The sequence below is a fragment of the Rhopalosiphum maidis genome, chromosome 4 (genome assembly GCF_003676215.2).
Source record: "Rhopalosiphum maidis isolate BTI-1 chromosome 4, ASM367621v3, whole genome shotgun sequence".
Classification (NCBI taxonomy): domain Eukaryota; kingdom Metazoa; phylum Arthropoda; class Insecta; order Hemiptera; family Aphididae; genus Rhopalosiphum; species Rhopalosiphum maidis.
The window spans coordinates 19681922-19709498 of record NC_040880.1 but is presented as its reverse complement, the minus strand read 5'-3'; the positions used below and the strand labels follow the sequence as shown (position 1 = coordinate 19709498).

The window sequence follows — 27577 nt, the reverse complement described above, 5'->3', positions numbered from 1 at the left end:
AGTTTATATATATATATATATATATATGTGTGTGTGTGTGTATTGCACTATTGCCCACCGTGTACCGGCAGCCGTATCTCGTAAACACTCGTCGCGAATAGATATAGGTACTGAATTATCATGTGTTCATATATTATAATAATACAATATGTGTGTGCGAATGCGTTTATAATACGATCGGTCGCCGTATGTACAAATTCATGTATTGTATTATATATTACGCATTTTTACGGCCTGGTGCTAAAACCGGTCTGTCACTCGGGATGCGCGATCATCTATTCTGCTGCGAACAGCACATACACAAAATCATATCTATACGTAAACATTTATCGTATGTTAATCGCACTTAGCCGAGTCTACTTGACCGTCCATGAATATATATAATATACAGAGTGATTCACCAAGCATAATCACCCCTATTTTTTCTTCTAACAATGTACTTTTAAATTCTGATTTTTGTAAATTTATGTATATTTAAGAAAATTAAACCATATTTTCAAATTGTTAGATTTTTTGTGCTACTTAAGGAGTGTCTTGTGGTTTTCAAATTATACCTTCTTTTTTTACGGTAAATTATTTATTGGATAATTTTATTTAAAATGTACTTAGTTAAAAATTTTAAATTGTAGTTTTTTAGCTATTAAAATTGTTATTCTAAGGTCCTTAAAAATATAAAATATATGTAATATGAATCTAATACTTATTAAACTTAGAGCGTTTTTACAATTATAAATTTTGATGGATAAATATTAACTAGGTACTAAAATTTTCACAATATCTTCAAACACATTAATACAATGGAACTAAATTATTCTTAATAAGCAATTATTTTTTTCTAAAACTATAGAGGGTTCTTATTTGAAAATAATGAAGTTTGTGTCTACTATCTACACAAGACTGGTCATTAAGTTGTGCAAAAAATCTCAAGAAGACGTTATACCCGCATGTGTTGTCTCTATCTTACATAGTTACATACATACAATATGGAAAATTTTCGTTCAGCAAAACTAATTTTTTGATGATAGCTTTAATATTAAAGGTGGTAAAAAATCAGCAATTGTCATACTTTTAACTTTAAGTTTTATGACAGATTAATACACTCTAATAATAAAATTAAGAACACAATGATGGGTTCTGTTGCACACAAATCGATTATGTTACACTTAAAACAGAGACAAAATGTATGCTGATACTCTCAAATAAATAAAGTGCAAGACATAAGTAAGATACTGAAAATGAGAACCCTATATTGTTTAGCTATTATCAGGATGGTAAAAAAAATAAAAATATTCAATGAATGAAAATAGTTAATTGTATTTGTTGCACTGAGATGAACTTTATAACATAATATTTATTAGAAGACATATACGACGTGAAACAGGAAGAAGAATAAGGCCAAGAACAAGCTATATAAGATTATAGGACAAATAATGAGAGATGTAGGAGCTTATTACACTTTTCGGTAATTCGTAAGAATGTTGCAAATAACATGAGGGTATATCATGAAGAATTTATTTTGTTATTTAATAAATTCTATGATTTATAACAAATATAAATAGTTCTATATAGTATGTATTCATGTGTATATATATATATATGCAGTATATATTACGTAGCTATTATACGAACAGAAGATATTTTCTGTACTGTACTAAATAATATATATTTTACAATTCATGGGTAAGGATACTGCTGGACTTATTATTAAAAACTAATCAAATTCCCACGAATTCGTTTGTTTTAAAATTACTGTTCAAGACTATACAACGTAGGCGAATCTCAAGCATGACGGTTTATTATATGCATTTTAAATAATATATTACGACCTACTGCAAGTAAACAATTTAAATCGGTGAGAAAATAAATGCATTCAATATTCTAAAAACGTGATATTTTGTATAATATCGGCGTTCTTTACATCACAGTTTTGATTCAGTAATAACTATATATGTAAACATGTAATATTATATACATAAATATTAATGTTGTCCTTAAGTCAGTAATTTTTTTTGTTTTACTCTTCTGAGATCAACGTATCAATGTAAAAAATTAATTGAAAATAATTTTTAAATATGCGATATTCCATGATGTACTGTATTTATATAAATATTGATCTACATGGCTACATAATATGTATACTATACAGGTTTTTAGGATCAACTATATAATAATAAATTCATTTAGTATTATATAAATTTAATAAATTAATAAAATAATGAAAAAATTTAAAGGTATGAGCATATGCATAATATATAATATAGTAATCCCGAACGTCCGGATAAGTAAGTGTAACGATTGAAAGAGGTTTCATTGTATAAAATAAAAATGTAGGTTGTAATACATAATATTATAATTTGTGTATCTATTAATTAATAATTTCCCGTTTGTGCGTATATTAAACTATGTAGACACTGGCGCACTACCATATATTATGATTTATCAATTATAATGTGTATTATACATGTGGAACTATTTTTATTGTGTATATTTTTCCAAAAAAATTTTAAATACGTTTTCATTTTTGGGTTTTACTTATATTTTCTTCTAAACCATATACGAGGTGCAATCACCATGGATAAATAATGTCTGGGAAGGGTTTCCTCTCGTTGGTTTACAGTTTAACGACGTCCAAATACGGAAGGTTGGAATATTATATAATAAAAATATATAATATACGTACCGCGACGGAATAGTATGTAAAGGACTGCCGCCGAGTGTTGTTCTCGTGAGGTTTTATATACATGGACGACGACCGACGGTCGCGACGGTCGCATTATTATTAATACGACCCTCGAACCCATTACATTTCTCCAACATATAGCGTCGGAAATGTAAAGAGCGGGCCGAACGGGTTTTATTATATTTTTTCGTTTCATTTATACCCCACCTCACCCAACACATCACTAACCCGAACAATGGTTCATGTCGTAATAATACTTATACATGTTATGTTGTACAGCAGATTAAAAGCAATAAATTGGTGGTGAAATTATAATAATAATAAATAATATATGTATATATATATATATATATATATATATATATATATATTTATATATTGGTCACGGTCACGAAGTGCAGTTCGAACTCTTATAGTGCGATTTAATTTAAATCGTGTCAGGGGTTAAAATACGTTACAATGTTACATTATAAAACGCTTTGCAGTATATGTAATATTTTCATTGTACATAGGTACACCCTTTCACTCGATGTCGTATTGTCGTAAGTCATTAATACAACTTTTTACGATGATAATAATTGTGTATAAATTATAATATAATCTTAAAGCGTTACAACAACAGTAATTATTCATTTTAAAAGCTTATGTTATATAGTTTTGTTTTATATCATATACCACATAATAATACATTATATACATGTATATTTATTCTATGTATGTTTGAATATGATAATATAATTATCTACTGTACAGTTAGGTAAATGTAAAAAAAGGGTATAGGTATAAATATAATATAAAATAATTACATAGTATACTACGTTATTACTAGCTTATTGACTATGCACATCCTTAAAAATTCATGTTACGAAGTCTAATAGAAATCGTGTTTGAAATATTATTCGTAAGCATGTCCGCGGATGGGATTACCTACGTGATTTGGCCACGTATTATTTTTCTAATCAAGGGCCTACACAATAATAAGTATCATAGAGTTCCCATATTCAAAATTAAATTATAGTTACGTCTCTGCAATATATAATAATAAGTATGTTTTTGTGAGAGCATATGTAGGTATTGTTGTGTTTTGTTTTTAATTAAACTGAGTATACTTTTATATATTTGATCGGGTTAATAACGTAATACGTACTCGCAATTTACAATTATTATCCATAATTTTTAACTAAAATAACGTGAATTTCAATATTGTCCGAATAATACACGCGCATAATATAATATGTTATAAAAATAATAATAGTTCTATTTATTTACGAGAATACACCATCTAGCCTAGTTAAAATAACGTTATTGATGTTGGGAAATTAAGTAAATATATAGAGGCCTATAACCTCTAGTCTCCACTACTCTATTTATTTTCTATAGTTTGTAAGATAATTCAATTTAGTGTACTTAGTATAATATGAGTTATCCATCATAGTATCATACTTCACCTTTACAGCAATTATTGTGGTGTGTGACAGTGTTTTATTCAAATAATCAGTTTTTTTTTTTGCTTCGAGTTTTTACAACAAAATTTTTAGTTTGTCGATTATGAAATAAGTTTTGTGCATCAATTGCAAGTTTTTATAAATGTATATTTTACTGAAAATAAGAAAACTATAACTTTGTTGTATCAACGTTTACCGTGTGAACTCAAAAAATTGTTTCTGTTATACGATATAGTGTCCTTATTTAGAATTCATACCTACTATCTTTTATTCATTCAGTCACCCTCCTCGTCAGTCCCCACATTTGCAGCATGATCGACTGACGGCAGTCATTCGGTATTGTGCACATGTACATATTAACACACCACATACACACATACACAAATACAAAGGAGATATACTTCCTGTTTGGGTAGTTTATTGTGCGTTTTGAAGAAATATGAGTCTAAGGGAGAATAATGGTAGTTGTTATCTATGTATAAGTACTTAAGTGCTTTTCTCATCGTTTATATATAAAAAAGGAGGACATTTATTGGGTATTACCTAAAGAGTAAATACGGAGGACGGGTGCAGCCCTTTTGAACTGGAACGGATTTTCATACGTCCATTGTGATATTTACTGCAACGTACATTTATTGTAACTTGTAAGTAGCTAAACCGCAAAAATAAATGTGTGCAAGTTTCAGATTTCCACACCCTACTGTTGGATGTGAACATGCCCGTGTGCGCGAATGTGTCAATTATGTTAACGGTAAAATAACTTAAATACCTGTATACGCGTTAATATATTTTATATTATGTATATAATATATATTTATAATTTATAAGTATTTGATAGTTGTATACATATTTCATATTTGTATGAAAACAATTAAGAATAAGAAAAGCACCTCATCTGGTCGGTATATTATAATAAGCTATCAATTGATTGCACGCTCTCTATGCCAAATTCATAATATGTAGTTTTATTATTTTTTTTTTACCAGTATGCGATGTGGGCCGCCCTATTTATTACGATACAAATTTTTTGTTTTCTATTGGCGGCAGCTGTAGCCTAAATTAATAATTATATTTATTATGCGCGCGTTCGGTCCGCAGGGTTACTGCCATGTGTGCGGTCTCAACAGACGAGCGCGCGGAAAAACTGGTTTGTGTGTGGAAACAGATTCTACGGTGAACCTATCGGAAACGAAATGGGTGAGCGCGACCGTGATTGTGTGTGGAGAAACGAGACCCGATTGATATACACAATATATATATACTTGTAGAATATATCATATATTATACCTATAATGTATAAACAACGCTTCGAATGAAAACACATAAATCCTTTTGGACGACGACGCGTTTTTTTCCAGTTTTGTATATTATATTACGCATTTTCGAGACGCAGAACGATCGCGTACGATGGAGACTATAGCACAGACAGATTATTCTCTCTTTCACATACGCACATATTTGCTGGTTATATTACATAATATAGGAGTATAACACGGACAAGAGGAATCAATCGTTTTCATCAAACTGTAGTTGTGTGTTGTTGTATGATACAACTTGTATATATCATATATCCTAATATTCATATTTAATATTATGAGCAGATAACGGAGTGCATATTATTAAATATCTTATCAATTTCCCATTTTTGCGCACGCTCAAGAAAAATCTATATTTTATACAAGTTATACATGCTCTTGTTTTCTCTATATTTTAATATCAATATATATGTCTATTTTTATGCAGGAAAAAATAATGATAGGTACCATATTAACGGCATGGGCGTCCCCAGGGAGGGGGGCAAGACGGGACCCCCTAGAATAAACATAATAATGTACTATAAATAAAATGTAAGTTATTTTTTAAATTAAGTTTGCCCCCCCTCCCCTAGGAAAATGTCAAAGGACGCCCATGATTAACGACACATCATATTATGTACATATAAAACAACTGACGGTCAGCAACACGGTTAAAATAAAGTAACAATTAAATATTGTGTAAATAATGAATATAATTAAACTTAAAATTAAAATTGTGTACACTGTAGTGTTTCCCAATTTCTTTTACTCGCTGAACGTTTGCAGGCGTTTGAACGTTTTGCGGAATCCCCGTATAATTTTTGTAGCTTTTCTATGTTCAAATCATAATTCAAATCAAAATTATTATTAATTAATATATATTTTCTCAAATTTCTCACGGAACCCTTGGCATCGGCTGACGGAACCCTTAGGTTCCGCGGAACACCAGTTGGGAAACACTAGACTGTACAGTACATTTGGCAAGAGCTAGACGCGTCCAACCGTGCAGTAACATGGACATATTTTTATTGACACATTTCGATGCGACAATGACAATTGTAAGCGTGTGTTCTATACATGTGTTTATTACACATAATACACATAATATACCTACGTTTCGATTGCACATGATGACGACGACTTGGTCGATTATTATATTTGTTATCCGAATTGAACGATAAATCGTCGTCTATACGTGTGCATACCGGAGGAGTCGACGGACGCTTAAGTTTTATACATAGATATTATACATAAACATAATACATATTATGCCAAGACGACCGGTTGATGAAAAACGGGAAATTTATATGTACGAAAGAATTATGTACATAATAAGTATTAATAACATCATTATTCGTAATCACTTATTATCACCTATTATTATTTTTTTAATCCGAGATAAGTACCTACTGCAGAACGTTCTGCTGGTAAATTCGTATACATATCTTCGTCGTAATTTTACGATTATAATAATCATCGCTTTTAACTGATTTTAATAGATAAATATAAAATACGGCTTTACATGTTAAAACCACTTACAGTTTACATTGAAGATTACGATGCACCGTCGTTCACAGATGTAGTGTTTACTATATACACCTATTAAATATGCAACATTTCGTGGCTTTTGTTTTCCTTCTTCCGATATGTTTTCTATTTCCGGTTCGAAATGGTAAATATCTGAAAAGTAATAGATGTTCACTGCTCACTAGTTATTATATACAATAATTGCATGCGTATGATTAAAAATCTGATGAACGAGTATTTCGGAAACCTTGACACTGGTAACCACGCGTCATATAAATGATGGTGGAGACTTAAACGTCCCAAAAAAAAAGATTTTAATGACGTCATATCAAATTAGCCGTGAAATTAGCGTAGAGGTTATACCCACTCGATAGACCGGTTATATCATATGTGTACAAACGCGCTGTCTATTAGTGTCTTGAAAGTCGTTAAAACCGAGTACACTTCACTCTATACTACCATAGCTATAGGGATGTGTTACAGAAGCGTCATATATTTTTATATGTATATTTAATATTTATGTGTATAATATATTATGTGCACACGTACTAATCGATATAGAAGTTTGAGTGTTGAAACTCTTGTAGTCTAATTTTGGCCTAAAAACTTGCCCCTTCAAATTTTAAAATAATTTAGTACCTGAACGATTACATACCATATATTGTATAACCACATCATGTTTACCAAACTCATCATTATAGTATATATTCATAGCATATGCGACGAGACTAACACATTTTTTGAAGTTAACTATATTAACATGACAGTAATGTACCTGCCCAAATACGAGCTGCAAAACTATCATATTCTTTGATATGTATGTGTTTTACCATCCAAAATTCTAAAAGCATTATTTTTTAATATTATTGTTATGTTCAAATAGTAAGTTGATGACGACTATTTTCTTGACAAAGTAATCATTATTGTACTCTCTTAAAAAATTAAGCACATAGATATAGAAAAAAGGAATACGATACATTAAGTATAATATAATATATATGTATATTATATACCCATTTATTATACTTTTTCTCATATAGATACGATGTTATTGTAATGATATGTATACTGCCTACTACTGTGTTAAAGACCTAATACTCAATGTACGGAAAATTTAATATAGGTTAGGTTTTACATTAAACACTGAAATGTGATATAGATAATAAAATGTATTATATTACACCTGTAATAGTATAATTTGCAGTGGTTAAAATATTTTTATCTATTATATACTGATCTCATCAGTGTTAATAAGACTGGGCGAGAAAAGATATCTAAGACATTAAAGAGTCAATATAAAGAGATAAACGGTGGATCGGGTTAAATGGGGAAACTTGATGGAAAAGCTTTCAAAAAGTCTCAATGGACTGTACAATACTAAAAATAAATTAATAATATATTATATGAATCGTGTATTTTATAGGTATATATGAATACACATTACACGTATATATCGTTTTGCATTATATATTATATTTGCATGGCTCCGTGATGACGATGGAAGGCTGGTACTGACCATGTCTACCGGTGATGAATATATAAACATACATTATATATTATAAAGATGATTTATCGTGAAAAATTATGATAAAATAAAATAAATATCAGTAAAAGTGTGTTATTATTTCACAGCGTACAAAAAAATCATACGTGGACCGCACGCGCGTTCAACCAGCCGTTATAGAGAAAAAGGAGAAAAAAAATCTGTTACTTGTACGAAAAATAGTTATTCATATATAATAGAGTTATATTATATATATAATCCATTCCATTACTATACATATAGTTGTCGCTAATGAAAACGTCATTTCTGCGTGCCCAGTCGTAATAATGGGACAAGAAAAAAAAATAAATAAAGAAAACGATTATTGACGTCGTAGAAATCTTTTCGCCTACCCAACCATTTAAATTATTATTATACATAATATTATATAGACGCTTAGACTGCTGGGAGCATAATATACGCGCACAATATATAGTTTCAGTATATTATATGTATAGGTTGTACCCATATTATTATTACAGTATGCAGTTACCGCGCGTGTGGTACTGTGGTATATTATATTATATAGTATATTTTTTAGTATATTACAGTCTATATGGATATATAAAACAACATCGTCGGTTCGCTTTCTCGGCAAAAAAAATACACACACAAAAACAACGCACGGTGTAGTGTATCGGGTGTGAGCGCGCGCATGTGTGTGTACTGTGTATGTTTTTTTTAATACGCATTGTTGTTATTATTATTAAATATACCTCAAATGAAACAACGTCCGTTTTAACACGTTGAACTATAGATCCAAAAAAAAAAAAAAAATTAATAATTCTAACGGTTCTAGCGCGATATTATGTACGTCCGTCAACTGCGCGCGCGCCATATACGTACAATGGCGCGGAATCGAATTAATCATAATATAAATCTCCTCTCACTTTATCAGCCTCAGGGAAAACGCGTTCCAATCGATCCACATAATATCTATCTCAATGTGTGTGTGAGCACTTACCTTGTAACCACCAATATTTTTAACGTATATTCATATAAATATAATTATAATATAATATGATACATATTAGGTATACATGGTACATTGCATACTGCAGTACCTATACGGCTTACCAATTGCCTATTACCGCTATTATATGTTATTTAATAGTTATGAGGTGTATTTAATTATTTAATATATTTTACATCAAAATATATACTTACATTGCACAGTCTGCACGTGCAAATGACCGACGTACATCACATGTTTCTTTATACATCATATTATACTTCCATGTCGATCGCAAAATACACGTGAATATGCGAATCCATCTGATTGATAGATATAGTAACAAATAACACGTAAGATATTTATTAATATTTTATCGTCCCAAGTTTGACTTACAATTTTAGAAAATTTTATTCGGAAATATTTGTATGTACAACACAGAGTATTGAATTATAGATATAGGTATTACAAATTAAATCATATTTGTAAAAACCCAAATGTTCCAGATCCAACAATTTTAAAATACACAAAACCATATTTTATAATCTGTCTAATGACGACTAACCTAACCTTCCCTAAATTTGATAGGAAAATTTTTACTCAAAAATTAAAATATACACAAGTATAAAATATAAATATATTTTTTAGAAATATTATAAGAAATAAATTATTTTAACAGAAGAATTGATTTTCAGATTATGAAATTGTAATTTTTAACTTATAAATCTAACCACACATTCCACATAATATACTTAACAAAGTATTTGTATAAGAAATAAAGAAAAAAATAAATGTATAAATCTCATAGTTACTATCGCTTAAATTATGCAATTGTTTAATTATTCTATGGTTATAATTTTTATATATTTTTATTTAATGAGATTTTAACGATAAATTATTATACCATTTATACCTCAACAATTATTCAAAATTAAATCGATAAAAATAGAAAAAAAGAATTTATATTGAATATTTAAAGCTATTTTTAATCATTTTATCAGTTGGACCTTTGCAAGTTTAATCGCTGTAAATCCCCTTAAGGCTCTTTTATCAAATGACGAGGTGAATTAAAATCTCTATACGATTCGTGCCTAATACATTAAGGATGTCCGAATAAGAGAAGTATAATACTATATATTAATATAATATATCATTCCATCGGTCACGTTTATGATACAGCATTCCACTTATAAACGATGGTACTATACCTACTTAACTACTATATTATAAACTAATACAGTATGAAGTATTTCTTATGAATACAAGGAATTCTTGCGGCGATGGACAATAACACACTTTTAGTCGAAAGTGCATTACGGCGGCGCGGCAGCAGGCAATCGGAAGATAGGCGGCATAATAGCGTTTTAAGGCAAACGTGAATTCCCCATAGACAAAAATATTCAAATTTTCCACATGTACCCATCAATTATTGTACGCATTTAGTTGTTATATTACGCTGCCGGTTTTTTTTATTCCATAGCCACTGTAGCCAACGCGACGTGTCGTAAATACCTATCTACATCGTTCCTATATTATATATAAATATATAATGCTATTATAATTATCATAATATATATAGTAAAAATACATAGGTATTATTATATCAAGCTAGAATATAATAATTTTATACAAAAAAGAAACGCTAGCACGTTGCAGCATGTATAATATTTATAGTGTACCTACTACAGGACTACATTATATATATATAAACTACACGAACCAATATAACTTGAAACGAATCAAAAAAAAAATTTCTGTTTTTGTTACATTCCAGAATCGCTGCAGGTTATGAGTATTGAACATGGATAGCGGCAACGAGACCCTTTTCTCGGAGGACTCATCGCCCGACTCGGCGCCACCGCCGTCGCCCAGCAGTGGCCGAGGGAGTCAACAGCCCACGCCAGCGCCCACCCCACCGCACATCACTTCTTCCTTATCCAAGGTAAACACATACATTTTGTATTATAATATTTTATGTTTGCATCAGTCTTCTGATACTGCAGACGATGTCTGTATACATACCGTAAAAAGGTTTATACGGTTTTATATCGTCGAAACCTTTTTCTCTGTTTAAAATATTGCGTTGGGTTGAAACAGCGCACGACGCCGTCAAGACTCAAGATGTCATGTCGTGTTAGAAAATAAGGATCTGAAACGAAAACGATACTGAAGAATGTATTATATTTTCGTGTCAAAAATTTGATAAACCATAAGCGTAAACAATTTAAAAGTAAATATAATATTTCATAGTCGTTTTAAATGTCTCTTCTATGGACCTTTTTTATAGTAAACTAAAAATCTAAACAATTAAATAAATACGTTCAAAGAAATTTTTAACGACTAATCCAAAAAATATAAAAATATTACTCAAGGTAAATATTTTAAAGCTTAAGTTTAAAGAACATGTATAATTTACCCATAACTCAAATCCCATTTTTAATTTTAAAACAGATCAGAAATAATTTTTCTTTTTATATTAATATTGAATGCATTAATTATTAACATAATAACATTATATATTTGACTCAAAAGTCAAAATCTATCCCAATAAAAATATTCGTGTTTTATTGACTATAATTGGGTATCGTTATTTTGTGCATTCTTATTCAAATCTCCGTTGTAGATTATCAGGTGCGTTTCAATAATTTGATTTCAATTTAAATTATAAATGTAGGTACTAAATCGATATAAAGATATAATATCTAGATTAAACATAAGAACGTGGGAAAAAAGTATGTCCTGTTACTATTTCAATCAACAATAAGGAAAACGATATAATCTATAAATTTAATTAGTCTGAAATCTGAGAATACATATCGTATACCTATTAAATACTATACTACGAGTATAATGTGTGCCTTGACGAATCGAAAAACGTCAAATTGCGTATTTTTGTACCAAATATGTACATAATATATGGCCCCGAACAATTATTAATATATAATTACGTGTGCCTACGCGCGTATATTTTTTGCCAGAACTAACATCGGATAAATTTGGCAAAATGATATTTCGTCATTCTTAATTATACATACTAAATATGAAATGTTGATACCTGCAGTACAAATACATTGTTAATTATGTAAAAACATATATGTTGGTAATTACTACCATCCATTATATAAACATAAAATACTCGTTTTCCGTTCAAAAATATGTAGGTATTGTCTGGGAATATTATTTGATTTATAGAGTTTTGATATTCAATATATTAACGGCATATTTAACTCACATAAAGGTATAAGACTCGTATCCGCATAGTAAGATTTTAATCGATTTCACCTATTATAAATCCTTCTGATTATTATAAATGGCCATCGCCGTTTATAGCAACGACAACGGAGCCATACGTGTGTATAATGTGTTTATTCTGGATAATTATTTTAACAATAAACACAGTTTTATTAAAAAATATATTTTCACTATTTTTATTGTTACCAATATTTGAATTTTTTACTTTTCTAGATAATAAAATATTTTAAATTTGTAAAATTTGAAGCGGAAAATTCCTTTTTAGTAATAAAAATTAAATTTCAAACAAGTAGTTATTATAAGTTCTAACCACTATATATTCACTTGTAATGCATTTGTATAATGAAATATACGTAAAGTTACTAATTTTATGTATATATAATTTTGAATAACACCCTCTCCCCCCACTTTGAAATTCCTAGCTACGTGCCTGTTGTAATCTATTGTATAATTTATATGTATTATAAGCTAATATTTTGTAAATGTGTTTAATGTGTAAATGATGTAAGTGAGGAGTGATACTTCACAAAATGTTGATCCACTACTTTACTGGACAAAACTTTAAATGTTAAAATATATTATCAAAAACGTTAAATACTTTTCGAGATGATGATGGTGATTAGATTTAAAAGAATCAACCTGTATGATATAAATAAATAATGATATCAAGTACTTAAGTTTGGCAATAAGAAAATTTCTCATCTTCAAATTAAAATAATATACCATATACCTACCGTGCAAAGGATAATAGTGACACAGTAAGTTCAGCACAGTTACAGACTTTCGACTATATAATCGGCATTAGATACATTTGGTGTATAATATTTCATATTTTAAATGCTGATTATGAAAACAGTTAAATATTTAGTTTTGAAATCTTTAACGTTTGTATTCAAAGACTAAGCGTATTTTTGCACTTATGTTTATTTTAGTATTATACCTTCACTTTCTAATGCTTTTGTAATGGTGCATACAAAAAATGTTTGTATAGATACATGTATAGACAAAAATACATAACACTTTGTACAGGGTGATCTTTTTATCATACGAGTATAAGGACACTCATTATTAAAGTATTAAAATGTACAAAACCTTTTTAAGTCATTATTATAAACTAAAATGGTTCAAAAAATTATATTTTTAGTTATTGTTAAAGTTTTTAACTTTTGAATGATAACAGACATACATATTTAATTTTCTAAGCAAATTATTTTTCGGAGTTTATAGAAACCAAATTTTGAATAAATATTTAATTAATTATAATTTAAACTTATTAGTAAAACTCAAAACTTGAAGCTCTTAAAAATTACTTAATATGCATTCATGTTTAAAAACATTTTATAAAACTATAAACACAAATAAACCCACAGTTAATATTCTTTTAGGTTAGTCACATTTATTTGATACGTATTTATGATTAAACTCTTAAAATAACATAAATGATAAAATAAACACCTATAGGAATTTATAAATTTCTAAAAAATAATTCTAAAATAACTAATAATAAATAATAAATAGCTTTAAAATTTTTTTTCTGGAATGAAAATATTCTTCTGGTTATAATTATTTCTAATTTTACAATTCAATTTCGTATTTGCAGAGCAAAAAACAAACAAATTAAAATTACCAGCCTGATTATAAATATAATTTTAATTGCGAAACAATAAAAATATTTACTTGTAAGTGCTACTTATACTATATCACACAAAAACTATAGTCATTGAAAAGTATTTTTAGAATCCAATTATATTTTAATAAAATGTATAACATAATAACATATAAATGATTTTTATACATTATTATATTAATTAAGTATTTGAAAAATCCTATATAATATGTTTTAATGTATATAATATAGTGAATACTAACGAGTGATGTGTTTAAAGAAAATTAATCTATAATATATTATATTATAATTTACGAATTTCGATTATCATTAATCATCAATTAAATAAAAAACACTATAAAATTCAACTTAATGTATCGAAATAATCTGTAAAATATTCTTCTTCGAAATGAAAAAATGAAAATGTATGTCGCATTTAAAAATTACAGTAAAAATAGTAAAAAATAATAAAAATTTTGGAAAACATACTTCTTATAGTGACTTTAAATTATTAAAAAAATAAAAAATGTTAATAATGAGAAATATTGAATTTTGTTAAAAAAAATTATCCTGTAAGTATATGAACCACATTTTATGAATCGAAAGTAATCTACTTTTTTCCTTTATTCGCTATTAGCTAAGACAATATTTACTATGTACCTAATAAGTAATAACATTACATACAATATACATTGTGATTTATTGAGACGTCAGATAAGTGTCTAGTGTTAAATGTACCAGCTCATGCTAGTATGCTACCTAGTATGTATACAATAAACATACATATTATAATAAGACTTTCGTTTATCGTATTGTAACGGTATATTATTTTATTATGCACAAAAAAATATATAAATTCAAATACCTATTTAATTATATATTATATTATGACAATATATAATAATGTCGATATTTATTTTAAATTATCTTAAACATAATATTTTATGTATAGGTACATTGTATTAAGTAATATTTTTAATTTTTAATCATAAAATATGTACTATTCTATTATCTACTTATTTTAAAATGTATATATAGATTACACTATTATATTGATTTTTTCAATAATAACATCTTATGTATAAGTACACAATATGACTTGAGGTTATATCTATGGAAAGTAAAAATAATGAAGAAAAATTAAAATAATGATCGTGGAACAATTAACCACGCGATTCATTAAACTATAATATGTAAGCACAAACTTCCTTTATATTTATCGTACCTTGCTATACATAATACATATAGTTTATTTGTGTAACATTATTGTCATGTAATTGTGTTACATATTATAGTGTTTAGCTGTTTAGCATTGGGACAATTAATAATTATTCTTTTATTTTAAATGATTTTTACTTATATAATTCTTGAATACCTTCCTATCGGCTATCATAAAGAATTATTGGGAATTGGAATTTCAATAATAATATTTTTAAAAGCATATTATGGGCACTTTTTAAACGTTAAACATTAAAACTCGTCTACATTTGTACGTTTAAATCTTATACTTTTACGGTAGAATTATTATTATTATTTTTTAAAAGTAAAAGTATATTAAATCGAACATAAAAATTATATATTTTATACGTTTATTAATATATCTATGTGACACATGTTTTTTATCGGTTATTTTACCGCATAAATTGTCGAAACCTCACTACCTCAGCATTTTTATTCGAAGGTTACACTTTCTGATAAATGTCAAATCAAATTTAATACGCCAATAAAATACGGCGGCACGTATTGTGTTGTATTTCTTAATAAATATAAAAATAAATTGTTATTTCACTGTGAAACACACGTAACGTCGTTTTAAAATCGTTCACCAAATATTATTATTTATTACAGACTGCATTTTATTATAACCGGATATATCACATACATAATATTATATCACCAAAACAATAATAATTATTCAACAATCTATAAAATATACCTATTAACCCAAACGTACATGTTAAACTCGAATCGTCGTATTTTTTTATTGTTTAACAAGAAATGCATAATATTTTCATTAAATCTATAAATAAATTTTATAATTGTTTTCATAGTAATAATGGTCGTCGGTCGATGTTGTTTTATGATCTATGCAAAATATAATTTACAAGTTACGATGGGAACGATATTCGCGGGAAGTCGGGAACCGCGACATGTATACTATTATAAATATTTCTATTTATACCTTCATTGCTATACACATTAGTACATTACTCATATTATTTGTGGTCAAACTACACTAATATACTTTAATACTTAAATACGTATTATGTATGTTGTATGTAATGTGTATGAATGTACGATGTTACTATTATAAATTAGTAACATATAATAATACTACAGTAGTAGAATATACTATACTGCAGTTGATATAATAATAGGCGACCATTATGACCTTAGATAATAAGTAATGAGAAAAATCCAAACAAAAAAGTAAATCCTTTCCATTTTGTCTGTCTTATGTCCTACACGAGCTATCGGCTGGTCTCGTCGGTATATAAATCAATAATAATATATTATTATATATTATTGATATTATTATTATCATTATAATATATTTTAGTCGCTGATAATCGTCGTTTTAACCGTTCATGTACTTATAATATATAGGTGTATTACATCATATAATAATATGTGCTCTTGGCGGGAAATGAGAGAGACAGGCGAGACTGGTTTAGCACGTGTGTTGTGTTTAACATATATATAAGTTCATATTATTACTATTATTATTATTATTATTATTATTATTATTATTGTATATTTTATACGCGTGTTTATGATAATATATTATATATATTATGGGCATTAATGCATTTATTATATATTGAACATAAAATGTAGGTTACGCGGGTGACGTAGGTATTGGTATATAATTTTATAATAATAATAACAAATAGTATACTCAGATACGTTTCAGTCGTGCTCAGTGCAGCTGTAACAGAAACCCGATTAATTACGTCGGTCATCGGATTTATTTGTTTACTTTTTTGTTCCGCGTGTTGTTTATTTTTTTTTTCTTATATTCTAATCGATTCTTTTCCGTGTTGTAATAATGGACAACGGTAGTTATCATTACTGTACTGTACAGTCTGTACGTACTGTAGTAAACCACACGGACATGCTAAAGTCATGGAGAAATTTCAGGATTGATTATCAAGCAAATTCATGACGTAGACGAACATGTAGAGATTAATTCAGAATTGTATACGTTTTTAATATACCACAGACATAGTGAGCTCTTTAACCGTTAAATACGAATTGACAATCATAAATAAGTAAATACGTTATCACATTAATGTATTATTTGAAAAGGATTTTGTGCAATGTGCCTGGTACATTGCATGTACTTGTGTATACGTTGTGTCTTTGTTAGTTTGTTACTACTACTGCTGTTGCAACTACTATCGTCAGTAGGTACTATGCACAACTAAGGTTACACTACATTATTGATTATTGTTTGTGGATAAAAAAATCGTTCCGGTAATTCCGCCATTTCTCTATGATCGCCAAAATTATGGTTTTAAAACTTACTGTGAAATTTCACAATACTGATTGCTTGAAAAAAAGATAACATTTTATAAACCTATTTACAAAATTAACAAATAACAACATAATACCATTGCACTGCAGCTTTTCATCAAACGAGTTCTGTTGTACCAAATTTGTAATAATTACTAACAATTTATAAGTTTATAAAATATTAAAATTATATAAAATTATATTATTATCACTGGAATACAATTAAATAAATTCATTTTCTCCCTTTTCCTTTTCATTTGACGTTGTTATTAATCCTTTCCACTGCTATCTTCCCGATACCAATGTTTTTCTATGTGAATAACGATTTCAACAATGAATCGAAAAAATTACAATTATTTATTGAATTGATCATTAAAGCAATCGATTTTAGTAGCAGTATTATAATGTTGCATTTATGGATGTCAATATATTTTTAAAATGTTAAATATTCAGAAAATGTTTTCTTTTACCTCTAATTATTATTCGTTTAATGGTTAAAATGTTAAAATTAAAATAATATCTAATCTATACTATAGACTTTATAGTCTACAGGTAATATGAAAATCTGTAATGCTAATTAAACGTTAGTCATTACTAATCCATAATAATTATAACTATTTTATTAATAAAATATTATTAAAATAATTTCATTATAATATTATGTTAAAATATCAATAAAAAAAAAAAATAATCATCATCATCATCATCTATTAAAAACATTATTTAATTAAACAAAAAATAATGATCAAAAGACTTGTATATTTTAATACAGAGGAAATTTCACGATATTTTATTAACTCTATATTAGGTATCTTAATATGTACATTTGTATAACAGTAAATTATTGTTAATGGAAAATAATAATGTGTATAAAATAATAATAGTATGAACTTTTTTAATTATTTTTCGGAATATCCTACATAGTCCTATACATTCTTTCTAAAGGTGAAAAAGCCTTTAATAATGAAATTTAATTTCAAAAAAGTAAATAATAAGTTTTATGTATTTTAACATTTTTAACCTTAAAGTTGAAATAAGTGGAGCGCTATAAATTTCAAACGATGTTAATAAATATTTTCAAAAACAGAAATATTTAAAAAAGAAAACTACTATACTTATTTAAATAAGTAATCAATTTTCCACCTATTTTATATATGTTTATCTCATTCCATAATATTATTAGCATAGTGTACCTAGTGAACAGGGGTTTAAACACGTAAGTGTTAAAAAATGTGTATATAGGATTTAGGTATATATCCCAATATTCAGTAAGTAGTAAATATACATTATTTAAAATTGTATATATTGCACGCTCACGGAAATAATCACCACCTCACTAGGAAATGTCGTTTTTTTTCACGCTTTTGTCATTGTTGGATGAATAAAGTAATGACACGACTAAATATAGTATAACATGAATAGACATATGTGCAATAAAATCAGGCGAGATATAAGTATACGAGGATGAGGGTTAGGGCATGTGTATCGGTTTTTAAAAACAGCATATTTCAGGAGATTTTTGTCCTAGTCTGAAAACTAATTGCAATAGTGGTTTTTTGGAAAATCAAAATTACGAAAATAAAATTAAATAGCAATTATTTGTGAATACAAAACATACATACTCGTATAATATTGGCGTACAACAACAACGACTGTGCGAGCGTTGGTTTGTGTGCGGCGGCATGTATACATATATAATAATATATACATGCATAACAAGGTCTAAGAGTGGAGACGAAAATTATTTACAATCCTCAGCGGCAGTGGCGGGCGGCATTATCTCTCCTCTCCGGTACGGACCGTGGGAATGCGTTAACCGAACGCCCACAGTCGTAGAGTATATTATATACTGACACAGACTGGTTTTTTTCTTATTTCCTTCTCTTCTTTACGTCTGTTAGCCTCTCCTTATCCTCTCGGTCACTACCGATTTCGTCTCATTTCCCGGTGAACAGTGTCAAATCCCTGTATAGCTCATTATAATAATATTATATATACCTATAGGTAGGTAAAAATTTTTTAAATTTATTGGAAAAGAAAAAGTATACTTTAGTATGAAATATTTGGCTATTTTTTTTATAAAATAAAAATGTTTTATGTAAATGATACGTCATATGCCAATTAAACTATTTACTACAGGAATATGCAAGTATAGGTAATTTACCTAAGTGTGTTGGTTTTCTAAACTTAGATGTCCGGATAAAATAAAATGCAGACAAGTTGGCTAACCTACATGATGATATATGTAGGTATAGTACTTATATACTATTTTATGTCCAACAACAGTTTACATAATTGTATTTTTATTATTATTTTGTCAGCCCAGTGTTATTGTTTAAAAAACCTTTTCTATAAATTTAAATCTATACATAATAATATATATATATACATTGAAATACACGGTTACATATCAAGATTTGTACATATATATACATAAGTATACTAGACAGTAATTTAGTTTCGTTATGTACAGATATTATTATACTGATATAGTACCTATAATAATAAATTACAACTACGCTAACGGTATATAATTTAATAGTTGAATTTCCTTGTATACGAGTGACGAGTCTGATCATTTTTTAACTATGTTGAAGTGATAATAATTATGATGCTCATTTTACTACAATTTAAATACGAACTAATTTTTAATTTTGGTAACTTTATAACGTATTAGTACCTATAATTTATAGTTTATACTCTTATTAAAATGTCAAAATCGTGTTATTAATTTCAATTTTTGGTGTATCTATTTAAAATCGAAACGAAATCTTAAAAAATAACTTGTTTTATGTCACTTATTGAAATTTTGAGCGGAGCGAAGATTAATGACTTTAAAATCTACCTACCTATATTTTTTATAACTGTCGTCACTTTTATGAGAGCAGAGAATTTGCTACCATCGTACTCACTAAATTTTAATTAAAATCAAAAAATTTAAAATGTATTAACGGATTTCTTAAAATGTATTGTCTCTAAATAAAAATGCAATTTTGTCATTCAAATATTTATCTAACAAAATATTACATTTATATATAATCTCTATTATAATATAAAACTACGGCAAACTAATAATTTTTGGTCTGATATAGTGAAACGCTTGTGATTACTATCTAAAAAAAAAGAAAGTGGAAAATTCAACACGAATTTTCTATCGTGGTAATATACTTCCGGTTTTTAATAATGTACAATTGAAATAAGTACATTACTTAGACGGTGACATTGTATGCTTAAAAAAATGACGACAAAGGTTTATTATTATGCAATCTATATTTATTTTTATTCTTTAGAAGGCTAATTACAAATATACACAATGAGTGTGATGATATAATACACTAATTGTGTCACTTTTAAGTATTAAGTGCGTGCGTGCGCGCGACCGTGTGTGTGAAGTTTTTATTATAATATTAATTGGATATTACAATGCAAGTCAAAAACTCATTGTTCTATTACAATCTTAGATGTTTGCCGTAATGGATTGTAATAAATAATAATATTATAGTGGTGTTTGTAAAGATAGGTCGTCACAACTCGAACAAAATAATAAATTCATCAAAAATATTTTACGCAACAAAGCTACACGACTTGACTACAACAAATCGCCTTATAAAATGTATTTCATTGTAATATACATATATGTATTACAGTATTACACTGATATATAATCATGATTTAGTTTGAACCATCGTCATGCTGCAATTTATCTATGTAAACATTATAAACTATATAATATAATTATAAGGCTCGAATGTCGATATCTACGATAAATCGGCAAAATACCTATACTTAAGATACAGTCCAACAATTACCAACAAACGTACACCGTAAATGGCGTAACCAAGAGATGAAAGATTTTCGGAATGGATTTTGCTCTCCCCATCACGCATGAGTAAAATTTGAGTATAAATCTATAAACTAATATAAATGTAGGTACAATACAACTAATGGACGTGGTAAGTTAATTACCCAAGTACCACCATCAAAGACTAATATAATACGTATAAATTATAATTTTTTCAAATAAATTATCATTGCTGTGCTACAGGCCCACGTGGATCGTAATAATTACTACGGGAAAATCACAGATACGTCATCATAATATTATATAAGCTATACCTATTTCATATTTGTACCTTTTATAGCCTTATAGGTGTCTATTAAATATCATAAACGTACAAATTATTATAAGGCGTCAAAACGTGAACAGCGATGTTTAATTTATTTTTCTTATAATCTTTGATCTACATATTTTATCCCTTGAAAAATACGAACGTTTTCAATGCTCTCCTGGAGCGTTTGTATAATTCTGACCTGTATCTAAATCTTGCTCAACGCCGGCACCATATCAATCGCTTTAAAGACATCTTAGACGCACGTGGCCTCCGGCGTGACGGCTGTTTGCTGTTTTTTTTTTTTAATTTTGTTTTTCCACTTTAATAAAACGTCCACCGGTCGAAATTACAACCTTGCCATACGAGCCTCGAGGTGCCGGTCGCACGACGATGGCGCATATTATTCATACTATATATATTTATATAAGTATAATAATACTATAATAATATGTATCTATATCTACACATTTTTTTTATTCGAGTTCAATTATTAATATTAAAAGAAAAAAATTAAGAAAAACCGGAACTCGATTTGAAGGCGGTGTTCCGCACGCGCCCATAGTTGAAAAATAAAATCACATGCGCAGAAAGAATATATAATAATATATGTTATCTATGTAGGATTATACATTTATACGCTGTACGGATACTGCAACAAACTTAAACGGGAACGTTATCCGAAACCGGAAGAACAACATTTAAAAGAGTATATTATATATTATATCGGCTGTAACCTACGACTCTTTATGTCGAAAATAATATACATATATTATTATAATACTATTATATATAAGTATTTAACAAATACATACCTAATATATGTATTTTCAAGTTAATAAATTAAATTTAAGATAACTGTCAAAAAAATTACGCAAGTAGATAGACAATCTTTTGATCCATTTTTATGGACGCGTATATATTCCCATATTATAATGCATCGGATGTGCATAAAAATTATTTATCATTATTTTAATATCAGGATACTCTGTTCTTAAATAATTATTTTAAGTATACCTACCTGGTTTTATTTGTGTATTATACTTAATATATTATTTGATCGGTATTCTTTTAAGTATATTTGTCTGCATAAACTACAAATTATTTTACAGCAATAAACGCATATAGAATCCATACAAGCCAACCGTCGACCATTTTTCCCTCGAAAAACTACTATTGACTATCTATTGTCAGTAAAGTTGTCACCGCCGATAATTAAAATATAACAAATCAAATTTACTCCCGTAACATCATATGTCTATGGTATATGCCATATGCGTACATTTAATAATAATTTATTATGTTCACGACGTTGTCGTACTCATTTAGAAATAATTCATCCTGATAACTACTGCCTAACCGACGAATTATTCAAATAGTTATGTATGAGTATGATAATAATAAATCGTAATATTATTTACTGTGTGCCTGAGTATACCTATCCATGTATATAATACATATTTATCTTATACTCATCGTAGATGTTTTATTGCAGGGAAACAGTGTTATTCGTCCAGTGGCCTTCAAGCCGGGTTCAATGAGATTCACCGACAACGGCGAAAGATATGGCTCCACGCCTATCCTGGCCAGATCCTCGCACAGACATCTATATGGCAGTAAGTACATTTATATAACACATATAATGAGATTTTCCCGCATTCATCTAGCCGTTTGTAAGCACATAATATATAATAATAACAAACACTCGATTATTCGAAATACCGATACGAGATAAAAGAACACCTATATGTATATATATTGTATATAGGACATAGGTATACCAATACACCCAACCATCGGTATTTTTTCAAAATAGAATTTCAATTCTGTAGCCTTAAAGTACTTAAATAAAAATTAGATCCTGAGTGGAGCAATGAATGGATTATCAATATTGGTTTTATAATGATTTGTACGTATGTTATTGTTGTTTTTATTTTGTTTCTGTTATCACTTTTTAGAGCAGTTTAAATATTTAAATATTGAATGAGGTTTCTAGTAACAAATTAAACAAATTAAATCGATTAAGTAATTTGGGGAGGGGTGTTAAAAATCTTCTCGGTATTTTTTACAAACGAGTACCCATAATGTATATTCCCTAAGTGGTAACTCATAGATAGTTATATAATATTGTATGGTGATTTCCATATAGATTTTGTCTATATTTACAGTTGCAGTTGTTTATAACTTATAAGATAACTTTTCGAGATTTTAAATTATTTATTTTACTCCATCCTACTCACCTACATACCTTAAACCTAACAACAGTTTGACACTAACTTCAATTTTATAAAACGGTGAATTAAATTCCCAACGCCCATAATCAAACTGACTGCCTCTTGTATTCCTACCGGAACATATTTTAGCAACCAGTCCAATCGGCCACAGGCGAGCTCGATACGCACACCATCAAATATAATAATTTAAATAGATACTATTAATTTAGAATTTATTCGTTTTTTTAAAACATTTGGTTGTAATGGTTGTATATAATATTATATTAAACAAAATTAATTTATAAATGGATATCGTTATAGTTTACTAGAACTTTTTAACTTACGTCTCACTTTATCCTATATAATAAGATTATAAAAGATAATAGGTATTATGTCTATGCATGATGTTTGTTGTGTATATATTTCAATGTGTAACAATTTAAACCGACAATATTCGCTTTGAATCATACCTGAACCAATTTTACGACTTTTTCATTTTTTCAATATATTATAGGTACCAATGAACTACACCATCAATCTAAGAAAGCAAATATGATATCTTCGGGCACGTTAGATCGAAAACTTCGTTCAGCATCTCCAATGGTGATGTCGTCGTTACCGGCTCAAACTAGCTGCAAATTTCGGCTGGGACAGCAAGACGATTTCAAATCATCCTCCTCATACAGTTCCTATAGAGATTACCGACCCAGGTATATATAGAACGTTAATGTGCTAATACGAGTATATTTTTCATATATGTATTAACGTGAAATAATTTTATAATTTTTAGTTCGAAATCATTCGCGAGACTCAGTAAACGATGCTCGGCATCCGAAGGGTCAGCTAGTCTGTTGGACCTGACCCCTTCGCCATCTGAATCTACAATGTTGACCGAAATGGAAACAGTGTTAAGAGACAGGGACCGTGAATTGAGGCACCTACGGCAAACGATGGAGCACAACGAGCAAGTGATCTTCAGAGTTTACCAAGAGAAGGAAAACGCTTGGGACAGGGAATTGCGAAGGATCAAAGCAATGGGCGATAATCGACTCAAAACGGCCGCGCAAAAGTCGCTTAAGCTAGAACAAATGCTTATGATGCAGACGTACAAGGTAAATATATACATAATAAACGTATCAAGGTTTTTTAAATATTGATATTGGATATGAAAAACAATAATTTTATCATACTATTTGATATATATCTATATTGTGTCATGAACATTAGTTGCAGGATGAAAAAAAAAAATTACAAGAAGAAAATGAACGCTTGGAGTCAGAGACGACGGATTTGAAAAAAGAAGTAGACGAATTGAAAGTGAGACTTGAAGAAACTGAATGGGGATTGTGTCAGAAATCTGGAGAACTTGCTCACGTAAAATCACAACTGAAAGATACTCAAGTAAGTAGACATTATATATATATATATATATATATAAACAATAAACTTGCCTACTATATAAGTATAGATACTAAAAAATATATACCTACTTAGATCTTAAATATATCTTAATTCAGGGGTAACTGAGTTAAATTTTTTTGAATTTCATGAATACATTTGAAAATAGGTATGCAATCAAATTTATAAAACTATTGAGATGGTTTATAATAATAATAAGAATTGCAACATTTAATTAATATATAAATTGTATTAAATTTTTTTATTATTGTAACTATCATATAGTCAAAGTCAATTAATCATAGTCAAATAACTAAAAAAATTAAGCTAATTTACTATATTAGGTACTTAAATAGAATCAAAATTATTTGTAAAAAAAAAAAAACAAAGCTTAGAAGTGGCGATTGGCTCTTCAATTTGCTCTTTTTAGTGGCTTAATTAAGAATTTTTCTTGGGAGGGGATACATTTTTTTTAGTAAAAGCTGTAAACTAAATTACTTCTAAAAAAAATCTGTAATTTAAACTAAGAACACAATTATTTATAATATTTTAAATGGATAACTACTATTCAATTGTAAATTATAATACAATATTAGTAAAATAAGGCTCTGGAGGATAACTTATCCCCTTAATTACGCCCCTGACTAAAAAAATTTGTATAGATAATTTTACATACGATGTCGACGTATTACTATTATTTTATACTCAACGATACCAATTTTCAGAGCGAACTTACGACAAAAGGTCATGAAGTGATCGCGTTGAAATCAGAAGTCAGAGACCTGTTACAAAAGCTTGAATCAAAAGAACGTCGTATCAACGAACTCGAAGGGAGACGTCTTGAAGGACGTAACAGTGACAATAGTGGTGACGGCAATAATTGCAACAATGACCAATTAGCAGCAGACAAACTATGTTCACTCGTCGGACGACTCAACGAACAAGTAAGTTGTTAGATCGTTAAGTTCCGTCTAGAATTATTGTAGGCACAATAATAATGTTTTTTAATTAATTTTATCGCATTTTCACTATTTTTAGTGACAAGGCGTGTTAGCAAATAGTTGTACTTATAAAACACCTAAATAATAAAATAAATAAATAGGTGGTATTATAATCGACGCGTTTTGCTTATGCGCAGGTGGAGAACGAGTTGAGCAAATCGAACAAGTTATTGTCCGGATGCTACAGTACAGAAGACCTGCAGTCGTTGTTACCGAAGAAGGACACGGAGGCAGACTCGCCATTGGAGAAATTCGGAGAACTGGAACGGCATACGGCAAAATTGATCCGAGTGCTTAACGAGGAACGGAAGAACTGGGATCAAGAAAGGCTCAAGTGGTTCCAAGAGAAGGAGAAAGTGTTGTGTTACCAAAGACAGCTTCAGATGAACTACGTGCAAATGTTCAGGAGGACGCAAGCGTTTGAGGCACAGATCGAAAACCTCACCGTCCAAATGAACGTGTGCTCGGACCACTGCACCAGCGGCAAGAGCACTGCCCGAAAAACGGCTGCCGCTACAGTGAAGACCGTAAACGCCATTAAATTATAAAAAGATTTAAGGACTTTTTTTTTTATTAAAAGTCCACCACATGGGAAGTTATATATATATATTGTTGTGTGAAGTTTTTACCATTTATCATAGTTATTATTTCTTATTATGTTTATATTTTATTGTCTATTAATTTTGAAATTATGTATCATATTGGTAGGTATTCTTTTTTGTATAGTTGCAATATATACATATTATGAATACTTATTCGAGAAGGCACATTAATCATTTTGTGTTATTAAAAGTGCAAATTTTAACACGATTACTGATTAGTACTTTTTACTATACACACTTTTACAAGTAATAAAAAATACTTTATTGTTATTCGTTGTTATTTAAATTATTCTCGATTTGTTTTAATTGATTGGAAATTGAAGCAAAATTGAAAGTAATTCAAACTTTACACTGATAATTAATTAGGTGCATTAGTAATTTTACTTATTGATTAATAAAGCCAATAATGGTTTAGAACAAAATAAATTGTACAAGATG

General features: G+C 28.6%; 1 protein-coding gene across 1 annotated transcript in view; it reads left to right on the top strand.

Moving 5' to 3' along the window:
• Positions 1–27339, top strand: part of LOC113549375 (leucine zipper putative tumor suppressor 2 homolog) — a 45361-nt gene extending 18022 nt beyond the window's left edge. The window contains exons 2-8 of the mRNA XM_026950647.1: positions 11217–11384; positions 23421–23541; positions 24653–24848; positions 24929–25250; positions 25366–25539; positions 26262–26480; positions 26675–27339. Coding sequence (XP_026806448.1) covers positions 11244–11384; positions 23421–23541; positions 24653–24848; positions 24929–25250; positions 25366–25539; positions 26262–26480; positions 26675–27085 — 1584 coding nt within the window. The 5' untranslated portion in view covers positions 11217–11243 and the 3' untranslated portion in view covers positions 27086–27339. The remainder of the gene's footprint in view (positions 1–11216; positions 11385–23420; positions 23542–24652; positions 24849–24928; positions 25251–25365; positions 25540–26261; positions 26481–26674) is intronic.
• Positions 27340–27577: the final 238 nt, after the last annotated feature.